Source organism: Oncorhynchus nerka, linkage group LG13 (genome assembly GCF_034236695.1).
Source record: "Oncorhynchus nerka isolate Pitt River linkage group LG13, Oner_Uvic_2.0, whole genome shotgun sequence".
Taxonomy (NCBI): domain Eukaryota; kingdom Metazoa; phylum Chordata; class Actinopteri; order Salmoniformes; family Salmonidae; genus Oncorhynchus; species Oncorhynchus nerka.
This window is the reverse complement of record NC_088408.1, coordinates 10,202,344-10,223,211: the sequence shown is the minus strand read 5'-3', so window position 1 is coordinate 10,223,211 and position 20,868 is coordinate 10,202,344. Positions and strand designations below refer to the sequence as shown.

Sequence of the window (20,868 nt, the reverse complement as noted above, 5' to 3'; positions counted from 1 at the left end):
GTCTTATTTCTTTCGTTCTTGACTGTAGGGAGAAGAGGTCTTGTCTTGTCTGTGCAGTTTCCTCATCGTCAGGTGTTTGCTTCATGTTGTGAGCTATCCTTTCACTTTAAATTCACCATTTCACCGAAGAATGAGTGATAACGATGATATCGAAGTCGATAGTGACGTGAGTAAATGTGTATATTTCGTTACTTTGCTATAGCTTGTTGACTCGGTAACGAGCCATTTAAAAAAGCCTAGTATTGATGAACCCGTGGCTGCTAGCTAGTTGCTAACTACCCGGCTAGTACAGTAACTGGTAGCGAGCTAACGTTAATCCACAAACGCATCAACAGCTCATAAAAGGTTAGCTAGTTCAGCTAGTAGCAAGCACTAGCAGTGCTGACTCACAAATGGATTATGTTCACTTACCAGCGAGCTACAGATATTCTTTGCATTAGGTTTCCTGCAATTATATGAGGGGGGGGGGATAATTGATTGCTAACTTAGTTAGCTAGATCAAGCTACATGGAATTGTGGCCTACAATCGTACTTTTCTGTTCTGTTTCTTTTTACAGGAAGACTCACCGAGATATCACAATGTGGTGCGTAATGTTAAATATATCCAAATGTATTGGAATTCTATCAAATGTATTGGAATGATGCCGTGATCATATAAAACAACATATTTAAATATATATATATATTATGTTCCTCCTGCTAGCTAACGTTAGATACACATTCCCGGTAAATTTAGCAAGTGATGGTGGGAATGGATACTGTGGCGGAATAAAAGGGTTTCTTGCATTTTTTTAGTGAGTGAGAATAAATCAACCAACCATGTTGTTAACTAGCATGCAAACCTAGCCACATACCCCCCTCCCCCGAATATACCATTACACACACACACACGGAGGATGTAACTAGTAGCCAGAATGCAAGGAGGTAGCTGAAAACTAGGGGGTTTGGACAGGAGTTGGCAATTTGTCCTGTGTCAACTAAAATTGTACTTTTACATAATGCCTGGGATATATCCATCAAGCCGATGTTTTTGCTTTCACACACATCATCTTATCCATATATTGAAGTGTATGTTCATCCCACGTGCGGCTAAAGGGAAGACACGGAATTTATGCTATATTTAGAATAAATCCAATCCTGAAAAACACGGCAGCAAGCTGAAGCATAGGTACAAAAAATACTAACCAGCTTCTCCTAGGCTGTTAACGACCAGATGCGCTTTTGCCAAATTACATTTCTAGGTCATCTGTTTAATCATGAAGTGGCAATTAAAATCGCCAATGTGATGCTTTTGAAATGGGAATTTACTAGCTGGCTAGTGACAACAGTATCTGTTTAGTTAATAAATGACTACATCGTCAAGTAAGGAAAGGAGAAGTCACGGAGCCACTGTTTGTTTTTAGGAGATTCAGAGTGAAAATTATATCAAATTGTATTTATTTGCCACGTGCTTCTTAAACGACAGGTGTAGACCAACAGTGAAATGCTTACTTACAGGGCCGGTCCTAACTTACAGGGCCGGTCCTAACTTACAGGGCCGGTCCTAACTTACAGGGCCGGTCCTAACAATGCAGAGTTAAAGATAAAACAAGAAGTGTAAATAGTGACACAAGGAATAAAGAGTGTGTAACGAAAACATGGTTATATACCGGGAGTACCAGTACCAAGTCTATGTACTATGTAATTGAGGTAGCTATGTACATATAAGTAGGGTTAAAGTGACTAGGCAACGGGATAAATAATAGACAGTAGCAGCAGAGTATGTGGTGAGTGTGTATGGCGTCAGTATGGGTGTTGGTGTCGGTGCAAGAGTTCCGCTAAATAGTTAATCAAATGTTTACACAATCTTGTTTAGCAGTCTTATGGCTTGGGGTAGAAGCTTGTTTAGGGTCCTGTTGGTTCCAGACATTGCACTTGTACAGCTTGATGTGCGGTAGCAGAGAGAACAGTCTGGCTTGGGTGGCTGGAATCTTTGACCATTTTTTGGGGGCCCTTCCTCTGACACCACCAGGTATAGAGGACCTGGATGGCAGGGAGCTCTGTCCCAGTGATGTACTGGGCCGTACTCACTACTAAGGTTGCACATTCAGAGATGGAAATTATCCATGGGAATAAATGAGAATATATGGGAATGAATGAGAATATATGGGAATGAATGAGAATATATGGGAATGAATGAGAATATATGGGAATGAATGAGAATATATGGGAATTAACAAAGATATGCACATTAATATTAATACAATTTTAAATGTAATTGGATTTTTGCTTTGGATATATTTCCCATATATGGAGACAAACATAAACCTTTTGCCTCGTCATAAGTAGACATCATTTCAAATGATTGAATCCTTCCAATAGAAATATATATATATATATATATATATATATATACACAATTATTTAGTTAAGAATTTAACTTTTAATTAAATGAGTTGACTCTTCACATGATTTCACTGAACAACAAAAGAAAGGGAATGTTGAATGATCCCCAATGATCCATCGCATCTGGGGATCATTCAACATACATCTGTAAAATGATAGTCTAGAAACTAAAGCTCAGGCTTCTCAATGTCCACCTTTTGAACATCAGACTCTTGAGGCTTCCTCTTCACTGTCACTTTCCAACAGCCTGACTTGTTGTCAGGCTCAAAAAGCCTCAAATTTGTCCGAATGGCCACCAATTTTTCAACCCTTTTATTGGTCAGCCTGTTGCGTGCTTTGATGTGTGTGTTCCCAAACAAGGACCAGTTGCGCTCTGAGACGGCTGATGTTGGTGGGATTTGGAGGATGAAAGAGCCTCAGATCCATGAAGTTCCTTCCATCAGGTGGCTGATGAGATATGTTGGCACGACTGGCATATTGCATCTCCATCCCAAAGCCCTTGCTTGGAAGTGTACTTTGCCAGACTGCCAAGAACCTTGCCCTCATCCAGGCCAAGGTGGCGAGACACGGTAGTGATGACACCATAGGCCTTGTTGATCTCTGCACCAGACAGGATGCTCTTGCCAGCAGACTTTGGGTCCAACATGTACGCTGCGGCGTGTATGGGCTTCAGGCAGAAGTCTTCATGCTTTTTGATGTATTTCAGAACTGCTGTCCGCTCTGCTTGGAGCAACAGTGAAGTGGGCAGGGCAGTATGGATTTCTTCTCTTACATCTGCAAGCAGAGTCTGAACATCAGACAGGATGGCATTGTCTCCCTCAATCTGTCCAATGGCTACTGCTATAGGTTTCAGACTGCTTACCACTCTCTCCCAAAATCATTCAGAAGGATCCTCTTGATTGGGCTGTCCATATCAGCAGACTGTGATATGACCATTTCTTGGAGAGACTCCTTCCCCTCCAGGAGACTGTCAAACGTGATGACCACACCACCCCAATGGGTGTTGCTGGGCAGCCTCAATGTGGTGCTCTTATTCTTCTCACTTTGCTTGGTGAGGCAGATTGCTGCCTTAACTTGATGACCCTTCACATACCTAACCATTTCCTTGGCTCTCTTGTAGTGTATCCATTGTTTTCAGTGCTATGTTGTCTGTGAGGAGCAGATTCAATGTATGAGCAGCACAGCCAATGGGTGTGATGTGAGGGTAGGACTCCTCCACTTTAGACCAAGCAGACTTCATGTTCGCAGCATTGTCTGTTACCAGTGCAAATATCTTCTATGGTCCAAGGACATTGATGACTGCCTTCAGCTCATCTGCAATGTAGAGACCAGTGTGTCTGTTGTCCCTTGTCTGTGCTCTTGTAGAATACTGGTTGAGGGGTCGAGATGATATAGTTATCCCTTGCCCACAAACATTCGACCACCCATCAGAGATGATTGCAATACAGTCTGCTTTCTCTGATTTGCTCGACCTTTACTTGAACTCTGTTGAACTCTGCATTCAGGAAATGAGTAGATAAAGCATGTCTGGTTGGAGGGGTGCATGCTGGGCGAAGAACATTCAGAAATCTCTTCCAACACACATTGCCTGTGAGCATCAGAGGTGAAACAGTTGCATACACAGCTTGAGCAAGACATTCATCAGCATTTCTCTGACTACGTTCCTCCATTGAGTCAAAACTTCTGACTCCAGGAGGACCATGAGCTGTTGCTATCAAGAAGGTGTCTGATTCATCATTTTCACCTCGAATAGAAGTAGAGGGACTATTGTCAGAGGTTGCGCTGTTGTGAGCGCTGAGGGAACTTTATGCACTTGGCCAGATGATTCTGCATCTTTGTTGCGTTCTTCACGTATGATTTGGCACAGTATTTGTAAATGTACACCGCTTTTTCTTCTACATTAGCTGCAGTGAAATGTCTCCACACATCAGATAGTGTCCGTGGCAATTTCCTGTAAAGATTAGAAAAAAATAAGTTAATTCTCAAATACAATGTACACATAAATAGTTAATCAGTTAGATTAAACAACTCCTTTGTAAGATAAATGTTTTAAAATGAAACATGTATGGAAACCGGTGAATTAACACTCCTCAGTTAGCAGGCTCAAGCAAGCTAAAACCCACATGGTAGCAAAAACTAACTAGCAGAAATTAACAAGTTAGAAATGATTTAAACTAGAGGTCGACCGATTATGATTTTTCAACGCCGATACCGATTATTGGAGGACCAAAAACCCCGATAACGATTAATCGGCCTATTTTTTTTTTTTGTAATAATGACAATTACAACAATACTGAATGAACACTTATTTTAAATGAATATAATACATAAATAAAATCAATTTAGCCTCAAATAAATAATGAAACCTGTTCAATTTGGTTTAAATATTGCAAAAACAAAGTTTTGGAGAAGAAAGTAAAAGTACAATATGTGCTATGTAAGAAAGCTAACGTTTCAGTTCCTTGCTCAGAACATGAGAACATATGAAAGCTGGTGGTTCCTTTTAACATGAGTCTTCAATATTCCCAGGTAAGACGTTTTAGGTTGTAGTTTATTATAGGACTATTTCCCTGTATACCATTTGTATTTCATTAACCTTTGACTATTAGATGTTCTTATAGGCACTTTAGCATTGCCAGTGTAACAGTATAGCTTCCGTCCCTCTCCTCGCTCCTCCCTGGGCTCGAACCAGCAACACAACGACAACAGCCACCACACCGAAGCAGCGTTAACCATGCAGAGCAAGGGAAACAACTACTAGAAGGCTCAGAGCGAGTGACGTTTGTAACGCTATTAGCGTGTGCTAACTAGCTAGCCATTTCACTTTGGTTACACCAGCTTCATCTCGGGAGTTGATAGGCTTGAAGTCATAAACAGCGCAATGCTTGACGCACAACGAAGAGCTGCTGGCAAAACGCACGAAAGTGCTGTTTGAATGATTGTTTACGCGCCTGATTCTGCCTACCACCGCCTACCACTCAGTCAGATTATATGCAACGCACGCTAGATAATATCTAGTAATAACTACACATGGTTGATGATAACTAGTGATTATGATTTATTGTTTTTTTATAGGGTAAGTTTAATGCTAGCTAGCAACTTACCTTGGCTTACTGCATTCGTGTAACAGGCAGTCTCCTTGTGGAGTGCAACGAGAGAGAGGCAGGTCGTTATTGCGTTGGACTAGTTAACTGTAAGGTTGCAAGATTGAATCCCCCGAGCTGACAAGGTGAAAATCTGTTGTGCCCCTGAACGAGGCAGTTAATCCACCATTCCTAGGCCGTCATTGAAAATAAGAATGTGTTCTTACCTTTTATTTAACTAGGAAAGTCAGTTATAAAAAAATTGGCGCACAAAAATACAGATTTCCGATTGTTATGAAAACTTGAAATCGCCCCTAATTAATTGGCCATTCCGATTAATCGGTCGACCTCTAATTTAAACGCACTTTGCTGGAAGGCTACTATTTACTAGTGAACAAAAAATGACAAAATATATTACATTTTATAAAATGTACATATGTCACGTAAAATATATTCACCCCACCCAGTATTGTAATCAACTTACTAGAGAGCATGTAGTCCTTGGCTCAGACTGTAGGGTATGTGGACTCAATAGCATCTCGTTAGTGTGTAAGATCTTGAGAATCCGCTGTACATGTGATGGAAGAATGCACTGTGCTTGCATAGGGTTGCAATTCCATTTAATTGGGGATAGTTTAACCAAAATATGCCACAAGACCTAGAATTGCCTTATGTGTATCCCACGAAAAAAGGTTCACTGTTATAAGCTAACATTTTGGATGAATTTAAGCAAAATTCCAAGGCTTTACTTCCCAGAAAAACCACCCTATATAGTGCCTTGCAGTTGGATCCCTTGCGGTTGGATCCCTTTTTTCTTGACAATCTATGCTGTAGTTACATTTTTTAAATGTATTATTTGGCACACAACCTAGAGGCCATGAGTAACTGGATCTAAAAGAATGGCACGGATTGGCCTATAAGTGGCTCTGTTATAGGCCTTCTCACTTAAACCCTCATATCCGTCGCCCCGTTTCACACAGAGACTTAACTTTGTATGTAGGTGTATTTCCTCATGCTGAACCAATTCCAGCATGTGGACCCATCAGGTCTGTCGGGATAGATTTTCCTCCGGCTCGGTCGTTTTTGAATACTTTTTTTTTTTTTTAAAGGTATTTTCATGAATTATACGTACAAATAAACACTAAATTCACAATTAGTTCCTAGAGAGTTTGAGAAGGTAACGCTGATGTATTCAAACATGGCCACACCTATACCAGTAGATACATATTAGCACATATTAAAAAAACAAAAGTGTCATTACTTTAAAAAAAATCTTCTCATGAACCATATGTCCAAATGACACCAAATTTAGAATATGGGCCCATGGTACATGTCTTAAATTTGAGCCCAAGATGGCTGATTTTTCCATGTTTATTTAAACCACTGTAAATCCACTCCACAGTGGCCAATCAATTTAAAGCTTGTTTTTTTAAAATTTTATTTTACCTTTATTTAACCAGGCAAGTCAGTTAAGAACAAATTCTTATTTTCAATGACTGCCTAGGAACAGCGGGTTAACTGCCTGTTCAGGGGAAGAACGACAGATTTGTACCTTGTCAGCTCGGGGGTTTGAACTTGCAACCTTCCGGTTACTAGTCCAACGCTCTAACCACTAGGCTACCCTGCCGTCATCATGGACGTGCCTAAGATGATCTGCGATAGTCTTCTCCTCATGAACTATTTACATTACATTTAAGTCATTTAGCAGACGCTCTTATCCAGAGCGACTTACAAATTGGTGCGTTCACCTTATGACATCTAGTGGAACAGCCACTTTACAATAGTGCATCTAAATCTTTTAAGGGGGTGAGAAGGATTACTTTATCCTATCCTAGGTATTCCTTAAAGAGGTGGGGTTTCAGGTGTCTCCGGAAGGTGGTGATTGACTCCGCTGTCCTGGCGTCGTGAGGGAGTTTGTTCCACCATTGGGGGGCCAGAGCAGCGAACAGTTTTGACTGGGCTGAACTATACGCCAGATTCACTCCATATTTTTGTATTTGGACACCTTACATCAGTCTTCAATGGTCGGACTGTACCTATAAATGCATGTTAGCACATATGCTAACGCTAAAAATAATGTTTAAAAAAAATCTTATGTGAAATTGACTGCAGATTTGCTATATAGCCTCTAATAAATATAATAATGATTAGCTGCTTCGTTCAAAGTAACACTGAAAATATTTCACTCATCTTAATTAACATAAACCATTAGTCAAATTGACCTCTGAATTGGTATGCTATATAAACTCTATGTTAATGACTTTAGACTTTAAGAATAACTACCAACTTCCAGCATTTAACTTAACTTGTGTCATCCTTGTGGTATTGAGAGAGAAACATGGTAATGCTGTCACTGATTGAACATACAGGAAAGATAGTGCTTGTTTTGTTATCCAACTGATCTTGTCCTTTCATCTTCTGAACCCCATTCATTGCTGCTCGCAGCTATATTCTTGTCTGTGTGTTTCAGCTAGCTAGTGATTAGTGCCATATTTACTGGACAGGTCACAGTGTACTTACTGGGCTGCTGGCAGGCTGAACGAATGACCACGTTGCATACCGGCGAAGAAAACGCGCATGCTGGTGGCAGGACATGCAGTACTTTTGCATACCAGCACATGTTTTTTTTCCACTGTCAGCTAGGCCAGTCTTTATCAAACTGATTCGCATCGACTTAACATTTAGCTGCCGAATGTTCTCGATACACAGTGAACACTAATCATCTAGGCAGGGCTGTTATGTCATATTTTTCAAACTCCACAAATAGTACAACTTACAATATGATATTCAAAAAACCATTATGTATCATGGTTGACCATTTGGATGAGGATTGGACTATGAGAACAATTAGACTGTGTTTTTTGCACATCTCACTTTCATGTAACCTACAAAATAATCTTTGTTGTCGACGGTTCCAATCGATTCCTCATAAATCTGTTTTTAATGCGTCTCAAACGTGAGATGTGATGTGACCCATATTTGAGATATATCTTTTTAGTTTTTACATAGTTAACCCAGACATACTGGCTCCTGTAAGACAATAGCTTCCACTGGGACCCACCTAGTCAGTCCCCGAGGAACATTGTTATAAAGTGGAACACACACTGATAAGGGATGAGACCTCTCGATAACAGGGCATAGTGTACGGACACTGTGTGTGTATCAGCACCAGAAGTATCTAGCTGTTTAGTGACACGTTATTCTGAGTGTCAGAATGACCATGTTGGAAGTGCAGTCAGTGACCTGTCTCTCAATGCAACATACTTCTGAAGACTTTCAGCACAATGCAGGGTGCCACTGGTTTAGTTGGAGAACAGTTACTCTGCTATACTACTGTACTCTAGTCTACTTCACTATTCATTTGTCCCGCATGGCACCCTGTTCCCTGTATAGTGCACTACTTTTGGCCGGAGTCCTATGGGCCCTCGTCAAAAGTAGTGCACTACAAAGGAAAGTGTGCACGATTTGGGATTCAAACACTTACTCCACTCAGCAACATTTGGAGGTTTTCTTCCGTTTTTGTAATTGGTCGCTATGGGAACCTCCTTCCCCTTCACGCCATGTGATTTGAGATGCTTAATATCAAAGATGTTTATAGTGACGCCACACCCTTACTGTACCCATGTGACCTGTCACTGTAAAAAGGCGTTGTATTTTCTTCACTCTCACGTTTTTGTTTTTTTACATTATCAGATTGTTATTAATACCTTTTTGGATTAGTTTCTTACGGAATTGCGATTCTTTAACGACTCGAATCGGTGCTGTTAGTAGTTGATTTTTGGTGCCTGTTAGTAGTTGATTTTTGGTGCCTGTTAGTAGTTGATTTTTGGTGCCTGTTAGTAGTTGATTTTTGGTGCCTGTTAGTAGTTGATTTTTGGTGCCTGTTAGTAGTTGATTTTTGGTGCTGTTAGTAGTTGATTTAAAAAAAAAATCAAATCCACTCACGTTATTGTGCCTGACCATATTAGCTAACTTTTTTGTTTGTTTTTTGTCGGGCATTTCCATCCTTGTCTGTTGTACCTTTTTTGTTGTTGCTTGTTGACACGTGGCCACACCATCCCTTTGATCCAGCGTTTACCACTCTCTCGCTTGTAGTTCAGCTGTGATCAATATAGCAAATGACAATTAAAAAAAAAAAAAATGACAGCCTCTCCCATATTTCGTTTGGTGACCCCGTTATGAAAATGAAAGAACACCGAGTTACGGATGTAACCCTTCTTTTTTCTAGTAGAGTAATGGGTCGCCACGCTTTCATTTGGTTCCTCCACAGCCGTGGGGTTTTGCGCTACATCATAAACAGTATTGTCACGCCACACTGTCCTCTTATAGTGACAGGTCCCACGGGTACATTAAGGGCGTGGCTGTACCCATCTTTTGATAGTAAGCATCTTAATCACATTGTGTGAAGGGGGAGGAGGTTCCCAGAGGTCATTTGGCGACCCTCCCCGTTACTCTACTCAGAGAACCACGGTTACATCCGTTACATCACCCAACATTTTGTGATGCAGATGGTCAGCTGTATGAATAGAATGCGAGTGATTGGGTCTAACTAAGCCATTGAGAAGCATGTTATCGGTTGTATGAACAGACGGTGTGATATTGTGCGCTTAAGTAACTGGAGATGACGGCCTGGTGACACAGAATGCTCTTCCCTCTTATTTGGAAATGACTCGATAGACCGTACTGTGTCGTTAGATAAGCCTAGATATACACTGAGTGTGCAAAACATTAAGAACACCTTCCTAATACTGAGTTTGCCCTCCAAACAGCCTCAATCTGATAGGCTGGCAGTTTTACCCATCCTTTACTTAGATGATGTATTTTCAGGTAGAGATACCTCGCCAAGCAACTTTTCTCTATCCCTCTCGATCGCATCTTCTCGCTTTTCTCCGTATCTGCACCCACACAGACTGGCCAAGTAAGTGCGCAATGGATTATGGGCATTGTAGTTAATTACCTTGTTTTCTGCGCTAAACTATGTAGACTATTGGCCTGTTGGAAACTACAACTTCCTGCTACATCGCACAGTTTGGGCTTGATCTGTTTTATCTCTAGAGGAACTGCACATTGATATCACAGAACGAAAGAAATGAACAAAATGGAATTAAATTAATCTAACCGACATCAGTAAATTAGTATTGAACACAGCTGTAGAGCCTCACTACATGTCCCAGACCCTAGAACATCTGCTGTTTCTCCCAGGGTTAGTCCCAGACCCCAGGACAGCTATAGAGCCTCACTACATGTCCCAGACCCCAGGACAGCTATAGAGCCTCACTACATGTCCCAGACCCCAGGACAGCTATAGAGCCTCACTACATGTCCCAGACCCTAGAACATCTGCTGTTTCTCCCAGGGTTAGTCCCAGACCCCAGGACAGCTGTAGAGCCTCACTACATGTCCCAGACCCTAGGGCAGCTGCTGTTTCCCCCAGGGTTAGTCCCAGACCCTAGAACATCTGCTGTTTCTCCCAGGGTTAGTCCCAGACCCTAGAACATCTGCTGTTTCTCCCAGGGTTAGTCCCAGACCCTAGAACATCTGCTGTTTCTCCCAGGGTTAGTCCCAGACCCTAGAACATCTGCTGTTTCTCCCAGGGTTAGTCCCAGACCCCAGGACAGCTATAGAGCCTCACTACATGTCCCAGACCCCAGGACAGCTATAGAGCCTCACTACATGTCCCAGACCCTAGAACATCTGCTGTTTCTCCCAGGGTTAGTCGCAGACCCAGACCCTAGAACATCTGCTGTTTCTCCCAGGGTTAGTCCCAGACCCCAGGACAGCTATAGAGCCTCACTACATGTCCCAGACCCCAGGACAGCTATAGAGCCTCACTACATGTCCCAGACCCCAGGACAGCTATAGAGCCTCACTACATGTCCCAGACCCCAGGACAGCTATAGAGCCTCACTACATGGCCCAGACCCTAGGACAGCTGTAGAGCCTCACTACATGTCCCAGACTCTAGGACAGCTGTAGAGCCTCACTACATGTCCCAGACCCTAGGACAGCTGTAGAGCCTCACTACATGTCCCAGACCCTAGGACAGCTGCGGTTTCTCCCAGGGTTAGTCCCAGACCCTAGGGCAGCTGCTGTTTCCCCAGGGTTAGTCCCAGACCCTAGGGCAGCTGCTGTTTCCCCCAGGGTTAGTCCCAGACCCTAGGACAGCTGCTGTTTCCCCCAGGGTTAGTCCCAGACCCCAGGACAGCTGCTGTTTCCCCCAGGGTTAGTCCCAGACCCCAGGACAGCTGCTGTTTCCCCCAGGGTTAGTCCCAGACCCCAGGACAGCTGCTGTTTCCCCCAGGGTTAGTCCCAGACCCCAGGGCAGCTGCTGTTTCCCCCAGGGTTAGTCCCAGACCCCAGGGCAGCTGCTGTTTCCCCCAGGGTTAGTCCCAGACCCCAGGACAGCTGCTGTTTCCCCCAGGGTTAGTCCCAGACCCCAGGACAGCTGCTGTTTCCCCCAGGGTTAGTCCCAGACCCTAGGGCAGCTGCTGTTTCCCCCAGGGTTAGTCCCAGACCCTAGGGCAGCTGCTGTTTCCCCAGGGTTAGTCCCAGACCCTAGGGCAGCTGCTGTTTCCCCCAGGGTTAGTCCCAGACCCTAGGGCAGCTGCTGTTTCCCCCAGGGTTAGTCCCAGACCCCAGGACAGCTGCTGTTTCCCCCAGGGTTAGTACCAGACCCTAGGACAGCTGCGGTTTCCCCCAGGGTTAGTCCCAGACCCTAGGGCAGCTGCTGTTTCCCCCAGGGTTAGTACCAGACCCTAGGACAGCTGCGGTTTCCCCCAGGGTTAGTCCCAGACTCTTCATGCATTCCTATAATAACTTGTCATAGAGAGATTTGGTGGGGCTTCCAATCCTGTTGGTTGTTACTTTCACACAGGCCTGGCCAAACCATGTAGACAAGTTGGAACCAAAACACACTGTCTCGTAACCTTTATTGATCCACTGCATCTGACAATATATACACTAGATGATTGACAGGGCACTGTTTTGAAGCCAACGTGCCTCCATCTTTGCACTCCCCCACCATTCTGAAAAACATTTTGGAAGCTATAGAAATGCATTTATTATTTGGTTTGCCATTTATAAAAATAATATATATATATATATATATATATATATATATATATATATACACACACACCACACACACACACGCACACACACACACAGTACAAGTCAAAAGTTGGACACCTACTCAAGGGTTTTTCTTTGTACTATTTTCTGCAATGTAGAATAATAGTGAAGACATCAAAACTATGAAATAACACACATGGAATCAAAATATATTTTAGATTCTTCAAAGTAGCCACCCTTTGCAGGCTACGACAGCTTTGCACACTCTTGGAATTCTCTCAACCAGCTTCATGGTCCTCATGAGAGACGGTTTCATCATAGCGCTCGATGGTTTCATCATAGCGCTCGATGGTTTTTGCAACTGCACTTGATGAAACTTTAAAAAGTTGACATTTTTCAGATTAAGACATGAAGGTCAGTCAAAGTAATGGACTGTTGTTTCTCTTCGCTTATTTGAGCTGTTCTTGCCATAATATGGACTTTTACCAAATAGGGCTATCTTCTGTATACGACCCCTAACTTGTCACAACACAACAGATTGTCTCAAACGCATTAAGGAAAGAAATTCCACAAATAAACTTTTAACAAGGCACACCGGTTAATTGAAATGCATTCCAGATAACTACCTCATGAAGCTGGTTGAGAGAATTCCAAGATTGTGCAAAGCTGTCGTCAAGGCAAAGGGTGGCTACTTTGAAGAATCTAAAATATATTTTGATTCCATATGTGTTATTTCATAGTTTTGATGTCTTCACTATTATTCTACAATGCAGAAAATAGTACAAAGAAAAACCCTTGAGTAGGTGTCCAACTTTTGACTTGTACTGTGTGCCACAGGAAAGGAAGACCCAGAGTTACCTCGGCTGCAGAGGATAAATTCATTGAACTGCACATCAGAAATTGCAGCCCAAGTAAATGCTTCAGAGTTCAAGTAAAATACACATCTCAACATCAACTGTTCAGAGGAGACTGTGTGAGTCAGACCATGGTCTAATTGCTGCAAAGAAACCACTACTAAAGGACACTAATAAGAAGAGACTTGCTTGATTAAAATACTGTAGAATTCCATTCATTCCTATGGAGGATTGCTCCTTCTGGGGAGTGCCAATATGACCAGCCTTTCTCTGGCCAATACGCAGCATCAGCAATCCAGGGTTTATATACAGTACATAATTGGTTATGAGTCAGATTCTAGGACCTTTTGGGAGCTACTGTTGCTCTGGGCCTAGCCCTAGTCACGTAACATCTTGTAAAGGCTACGAGTGTTTTTACAGTGGATGAAAATGGTTTATTTTTTATTCACATTCAACTTTGAGGCCTGACGGAGCGGGTTTGACGGGCCTGATAGTCACTCAGTGCAGTATATCTATTTGGTGGCTGAAGCCTGTCAAACATCCTATTGTTCAGTCTAGTGTGTAGAGAGACATGGACTAACTATGGCTGTGTCCCAAATGGCACCCTATACCCTATTGGTCCTGGTCAAAAGTAGTGCACTACATGGGGAATAGAGAGGCATTTGGGAGACTAGCTCTGTGAGGTAGGTAGATGAGGCCCTGGCAGCAGTATGGCGTGGCTGAGGGAGGGCTGTCTCTCTGTTAGGTAGATGAGGCCCTGGCAGCAGTATGGTGTGGCTGAGGGAGGGCTGTCTCTCTGTTAGGTAGATGAGGCCCTGGCAGCAGTATGGTGTGGCTGAGGGAGGGCTGTCTCTCTGTTAGGTAGATGAGGCCCTGGCAGCAGTATGGTGTGGCTGAGGGAGGGCTGTCTCTCTGTTAGGTAGATGAGGCCCTGGCAGCAGTATGGTGTGGCTGAGGGAGGGCTGTCTCTCTGTTAGGTAGATGAGGCCCTGGCAGCAGTATGGTGTGGCTGAGGGAGGGCTGTCTCTCTGTTAGGTAGATGAGGCCCTGGCAGCAGTATGGTGTGGCTGAGGGAGGGCTGTCTCTCTGTTAGGTAGATGAGGCCCTGGCAGCAGTATGGTGTGGCTGAGGGAGGGCTGTCTCTCTGTTAGGTAGATGAGGCCCTGGCAGCAGTATGGTGTGGCTGAGGGAGGGTTGTCTCTGTGTTAGGTAGATGATCCCCACAAGATGTCTGTTCTGTGTGTATTCTATAGAGACTAAAGGTGATCCTCACTAGACGGCAGATCACAGGGATAATTGAGGTTTGTGTTCAGAACAACAGGCTATATATAGCCATACGCCTAAACCACAAAATAAGCCCACTGTTAGGCCGTGACAAACATTTTATGAAATGTTCCGTAAAAAATACAATGGGCCTTTACAACACATAACAAAAACAGATCATCTGAAGACACATTTCACTGTATAAGAACACACCAGCATCAGTAAATTCATCTATACAGAGTCATCCCCCATGTTACAGTGCCAAATAACAAATCCCCAAGTTGTTCAATACCAGTCCTAACCCGGAACAGAACTCCTAATAATTTGTCATTTAGTCCTAGTTGTCAGGTGTAGGCGAATTAGAAACTGTAACACTAAATCACGAGGTCACCATTTTACCCCTCACCCACCCTTTCACCTCATCTGAATGGGTTTAGTGTCTTTCTCCACCCTGGGGTCAGTTCTAGTCAAACCCTGAAGAACACAGCTGTGCTGGGGTCAGTTCTAGTCAAACCCTGAAGAACACAGCTGTGCTGGGGTCAGTTCTAGTCAAACCCTGAAGAACACAGCTGTGCTGGGGTCAGTTCTAGTCAAACCCTGAAGAACACAGCTGTGCTGGGGTCAGTTCTAGTCACTCGTGGGGTGGGGTTGTGCCAGTGTTACTATCCCAATTGTAGAAATAAACAACCATAGTAATGAATGTAGAATATAATCATAAATGAATATTCTAGATCTATGGTGGCAGTCAGTTTCCTCCGTGAACAACTCCTTAGCTGCCTCGCCAACTCACTGCCTGCCAAGTCTTGGACGGGCCACACACACACACACGACTCTGAACTGGTGCTGGTAGGGATTCATGGGGACAGTTTGTCGCTGAAGCTTGGTGGGGACAGTTTGTCGCTGAACTAGAGGTCGAACGAGTTATGTTTTTTTCAACGCTGATAGCGATTTTATTGGAGGACCCCAAAAAAAGCTGATACTGATTAATAGGCCGAATTTGATTTATTTATTTTTATTAATTCATTTTTTAAATGTATGTGTAATAATGACAATTACAACAATACTGAATGAACACTTATTTTAACTTAATATAATACATCAATAAAATCTATTTAGTCTAAAAATAAATGAAACATGTTCAACTTGGTTAAAATAATGCAAAAACAAAGTGTTTGAGAAGAAAGTAAAAGTGCAATATGTGCCATGTAAAAATAGCTGACGTTTCAGTTCCTTGCTCAGAACATGAGAACATATGAAAGCTGGTGGTTCCTTTTAACATGAGTCTTCAATATTCCCAGGTAAGAAGTTTTAGGTTGTACTTATTATAGGACTATTTCTCTCTCTACCATTTTGTATTTCATATACCTTTGACTATTGGATGTTCTTATAGGCACTATAGTATTGCCAGTCTAATCTCGGGAGTTGATAGGCTTGAAGTCATAAACAGAGCAATGCTTGAAGCACAGCGAAGAGTTGCTGGCAAATGCAGGAAAGTGCTGTTTGAATGAATGCTTACAAGCCTGCTGCTGCCTACCATCGCTCAGTCAGACATCAAATCATGGACTTAATTATAATAGAATAAAAACACAGAAATATGAGCCTTAGGGCATTAATATGGTCAAATCCGGAAACTATAATTTCAAAAACAAAACATTTTATTCTTTCAGTGAAATACGGAACCGTTCCGTATTTTATCTAACGGGTGGCATCCATGACTCTAAATACTGCTGTTACATTGTACAACCTTCAATATTATGTACAATTGTGTCAAATTAATTACGGTCTTTGTTAGGAAGGAAGTTAGCACAGTTAGCAACGAGCCAGGCGGCCCAAACTGCTGCATATACCCTGACTCTGCTTGCACGGAACGCAAGAGAAGAGACGCAATTTCCCTAGTTAAAAGAAATTCATGTTAGCAGGCAATATTAACTAAATATGCAGGTTTAAAAATATATAATTGTGTATTGATTTTAAAAGCGTTGATGTTTATGGTTAGGTACACGTTGGTGCAACGACAGTGCTTTTTTTTGCGAATGTGTTTAATCATCACCCGTTTGGCGAAGTAGGCTGTAATTTATCATTGAATCAACAGGCACCGCATCGATTATATGCAACGCAGGACAAGCTAGATAACGACACATGGTTGATGATATTACTCGTTTAACTAGTGATTATGTTAAGATTGCTTGTTTTTTATAAGATAAGTATAATGCTAGCTAGCACCTTACCTTGGCTCCTTGCTACACTCGCATAACAGGTAGTCAGCCTGCCACGCAGTCTTCTCGTGGAGTGCAATGTAGTTGGCCGTAATCGGTGATGGCGATTACCAATTTGTTCTGAAAACCTGTAATCGGCTTTAATTAATCGGCCGTTCCGATTAATCGGTCGACCTCTAGTCCTAACCTCCCTGGACCCCCCCCCCCCCCCCCTGTGACTTTCTCTCCTTGCAGGCAGACAAACGAGCACACCACAATGCACTGGAGCGGAAGCGTAGGGACCACATCAAAGACAGCTTTCACAGCCTGCGGGACTCGGTGCCCGCCTTGCAAGGGGAAAAGGTTGGTAGAGAGGTAAAAACCCAACGCTTTTAGAGGGAGAGGGGGGATCCTTTTGGGGAGGGAAGGATTGTTTTTGTTGTGTTCGTTCAGAGCAATGTATTTAGAGTTGGGACACCTTTTTAAAAAAATGTTTTTTAATTTGGAGTGTTGTAATTGTAGACATTCCGTTACATAGCATTGTTGAAATACTCCTCATGTACCGTTAAATGGGGTTCTAACATGGCTGCCATAGAATGTTGTAGTGTCATGTAAATGCATCATAATTCTCCTTCTGAACATTCTATCCCTCATGTAATGCATTGTCTTACATCAGGTGGCGTCAGTCCTACGCGACGCTCGTCCCTCAACAGGGACCAGTGCAGGCGGAATCGTCGCGCTGTCTGACGTAAGACTGCCGTGGAATGTTGATGGGGTGTTAATATGGCTGTCATTTATTTTTCTAGTGTCATGTAAATCATCATAATGCAGAAACCTCCATGTCCCCACTCTCTAAATGCATGGCTCTCTGTGTGTCATGGAATTATCATTCTGAGGATTGTTGAAATGCAATATGGGTAAACAAAGTGAATGTAATTGCAATGTGTTACGATATCTTATATGTTGAGATATGTAGGTTTGTGTTGCTGTAATTCATGTTTAAATAATGCCACAGAAAACAGAGCTACTTCCTTCAGTGTATCCAATAGAAAGCTAGTTATGACATGGAAGCGAGAGGAGTGATGGGGAGGAGATATGAGATATGTTCTGAACAGAGACACAGGCTAGTGGCAGGAAGTTATGACTAAATCTGTTGCTGCTTCCTGTTTTGACATCTCTTGACATTGAGGGCATCGGAGCGTGCCCAACTGCCCAGGCTATGATCAGGCACAGCACCCTGTTAACTTTTCAAACCAAAGAACCCCCAGGAGGAGGGTGGACAGGATAGTCCAGTCATCCCTAACTCAGGAGGGGGAGGGTTGGAAGGAAACCGTTAAAGGTCACCCGCAGATGTTGTCTGATGACTTCCGTATACAGAGCTGGCGGGTCAGGTTGGTGTGCAATATTTGAATCGATTCCAAACTATGAAGAGACAATCGTTTCAGCCTTGACCGATTTGAATTCTGTATTTGTTGATGCAGAGACGGAAGATAAAGCGAGACATCTCATTGTAGTTGGCCGTAATCGGTGATGGCGATTACTGGGAGGGTTAGTCGGGGTATTGTGTGGTAGCTGGGTGGGAGGGGTTAGTTTGGAGTTCTGACTGACTGGGAGCTGGGTGGGAGGGGTTGGTCGGGGTATTACGGTAGCTGGGTGGGAGGGGTTAGTCGGGGTATTACGGTAGCTGGGTGGGAGGGGTTGGTCGGGGTATTACGGTAGCTGGGTGGGAGGGGTTGGTCGGGGTATTACGGTAGCTGGGTGGGAGGGGTTGACTGGGAGGAGCTCGGGGTATTACGGTAGCTGGGTGGGAGGGGTTGGTTGGGGTATTACGGTAGCTGGGTGGGAGGATTTAGTCGGTGATGTCACTGCAACCCTTGCCTCGTGTCAAATGAGTTTTTCCTTTGTTTCCAACAGCAATCTATCAAACAGGCGTCCCGAGCTCAGATTCTAGACAAAGCCACGGACTATATCCAGTACATGAGAAGGAAAAACCACACCCACCAGCAGGACATCGACGACCTGAAGAGGCAGAACGCACTGCTGGAGCAGCAAGGTGAGTATGATGGAGAATCTACCGTACCTACGGACCATCTACCTGTAGTATGATGGAGAATCTACCGTACCTACGGACCATCTACCTGTAGTATGATGGAGAATCTACCGTACCTACGGACCATCTACCTGTAGCTTGTGTGTTTGTCTGCTTATGGGCCAAATGTTGACCTCTTCATTTCTCCCACCCCTTTCTGTATTCCCTCTTCCCTCTCTCTTCTCCATCCTCTTTCCTTTTCTTTCTGTCTATTTCCTTTCTTTCTCCATCCCTCTCCTCCTCCCCTCGCGCTCTCTCTCCTCTTCCCCTCGCTCTATTGTCTCTCCCTTGCAGTGCGTGCCCTGGAGAAGGTGAAGGGTTCGACCCAGCTCCAGGCCAGCTACAGTTCTTCAGACAGCAGCCTATACACCAACCCTAAAGGCAGCGCTGTGTCTGCTTTCGACGGAGGCTCTGACTCCAGCTCCGAGTCCGAGCCAGAGGAACCCCCCGCCCCCAGGAAGAAGCTCCGAGTGGAGGCCAGCTAGATTGACGGGCCAGCCCACAGCGCCACGCTTGGCGTGGAGGGGTACTGCATGCACAGTTACTGGTCCAGTAGTCGGTGCTGCTCCTCTGTTTCTCACTACCACCTCCTCCTTCCCTCCCTCCCTGCATATCGCTGAATGTGCTCTCGCTGGAGAATGCAGACGCTATCCGTCCCTGCCGATCTGTCTATCCTGACGTTCTTTCATCACGCCATCCCCTGGGGAGGGAGGGAAGCCAGCTGGGAGGAAGAAAAGGAGACTGATTTTAGAATAGGACGTGCAAAGCTTCTGTTTTTTTTTTCCCTTGTCGGTTGCTTTCTTCCTTTTCTGTCCTCTCTCTCTCTTTCTGACTTCACAGCTTTGGTATCTCTCAGCAACTATCCAAAACCCCAACATGAGGCAGCTTCACTACCTAAAGGACTCGATGCTTTTGTGCCCTCTACTACGTACTCTCTCCTCTCGGCTGAAAACTACGGAGAGAAGAGAGGGAGGCGTACTCCAAGCACTGAGAACACGTAATACTTTTGTTTAGTTCATCAATTTATCTTGATAAGAACCTGTTTTAGAATTTATACACGCGCTTAGAAGAGTCGTCCTGTCGGTTGGAGAGGCATACCTTCAAAACATTTGTGCTTTTTTTTTTTTTTACACACACAAAAAAAAAGTACTTTTGATGTGATAAACAAACCTCAGGCCAACAGGATTGCAGATCTTTTCCATTTTGACACGTTTTAGAAATTAAATATCATCCCCTTTGTGGAAAATAATTGATGTTATGAAAAAAAGATTCCAAAACTTGTATCGTATTTCGTCCTTTAGCTTTGAACTAGTGAATGAATTTAGGTGGCAGAGCAAAAGTTAGGAATCTTGATGATAAAAAAAATAAAAATGGTTATTGGATGTTTTCAAGTTCTCTAAAAAAAAATGTGATGCATTTTGTATTCTCACAAATCATTGAAAAATACCAATTTGTCACTTGTAGTTTTCCTTCAAAGTATGAAATAGATATGGATTATCAAAAGGTAGTCCATTTTTATTTTATTTTTCAATATGAGGAGAAAATTAAGTCAATATGTTGTGAATTACACAGTAAAATCTTAAATGTCGCTGACTCAACTAAAAAAGAAGCATTTTGCATCTAGGAAATGTGTGTATATTCCCCTCCCACCCCCTTTTTTTAGGGTATGATTACTGTATACTAGATAGATCTTTGATTCCATTCCATGGAAATTACAAGTATGTTGTACATACTGCCAAGAATTGTCTTGCAAGTTGAGGCCTACCTTTACTATGAGACTATAAATAAAACTATTTTATCCTTTAAAAAGTGTTGGTTGTTAATTCTGTATTTTGTTGCATCCCCTCAGTGAATTGATATCATTCACCAATACCCTTTTCTTTGGAGTCAAACATATTGCAAATCACAGCTGGCCTGGTACATTGTGT

At 43.2% G+C, this 20,868-nt stretch overlaps 1 protein-coding gene across 4 annotated transcripts; it reads left to right on the top strand.

Annotated features, from left to right (window-relative positions):
* On the top strand, window positions 1–20,749 carry LOC115120425 (protein max). 4 transcript variants are annotated; one of them, XM_029649363.2, is made up of 6 exons: window positions 1–166; window positions 558–584; window positions 17,107–17,214; window positions 17,528–17,599; window positions 18,766–18,904; window positions 19,235–20,749. In XM_029649363.2, exons 1-6 carry the CDS (start codon window positions 131–133, stop codon window positions 19,423–19,425), a joined length of 573 nt encoding a protein of 190 aa, XP_029505223.1. In that variant the 5' UTR covers window positions 1–130; the 3' UTR covers window positions 19,426–20,749. The 4 variants fall into 4 exon arrangements, with proteins under 4 accessions (XP_029505223.1, XP_029505222.1, XP_029505224.1 ...); XM_029649362.2 differs by having other exon boundaries at window positions 17,107–17,226; XM_029649364.2 differs by lacking the exon at window positions 558–584 and having other exon boundaries at window positions 17,107–17,226.
* Window positions 20,750–20,868: the final 119 nt, after the last annotated feature.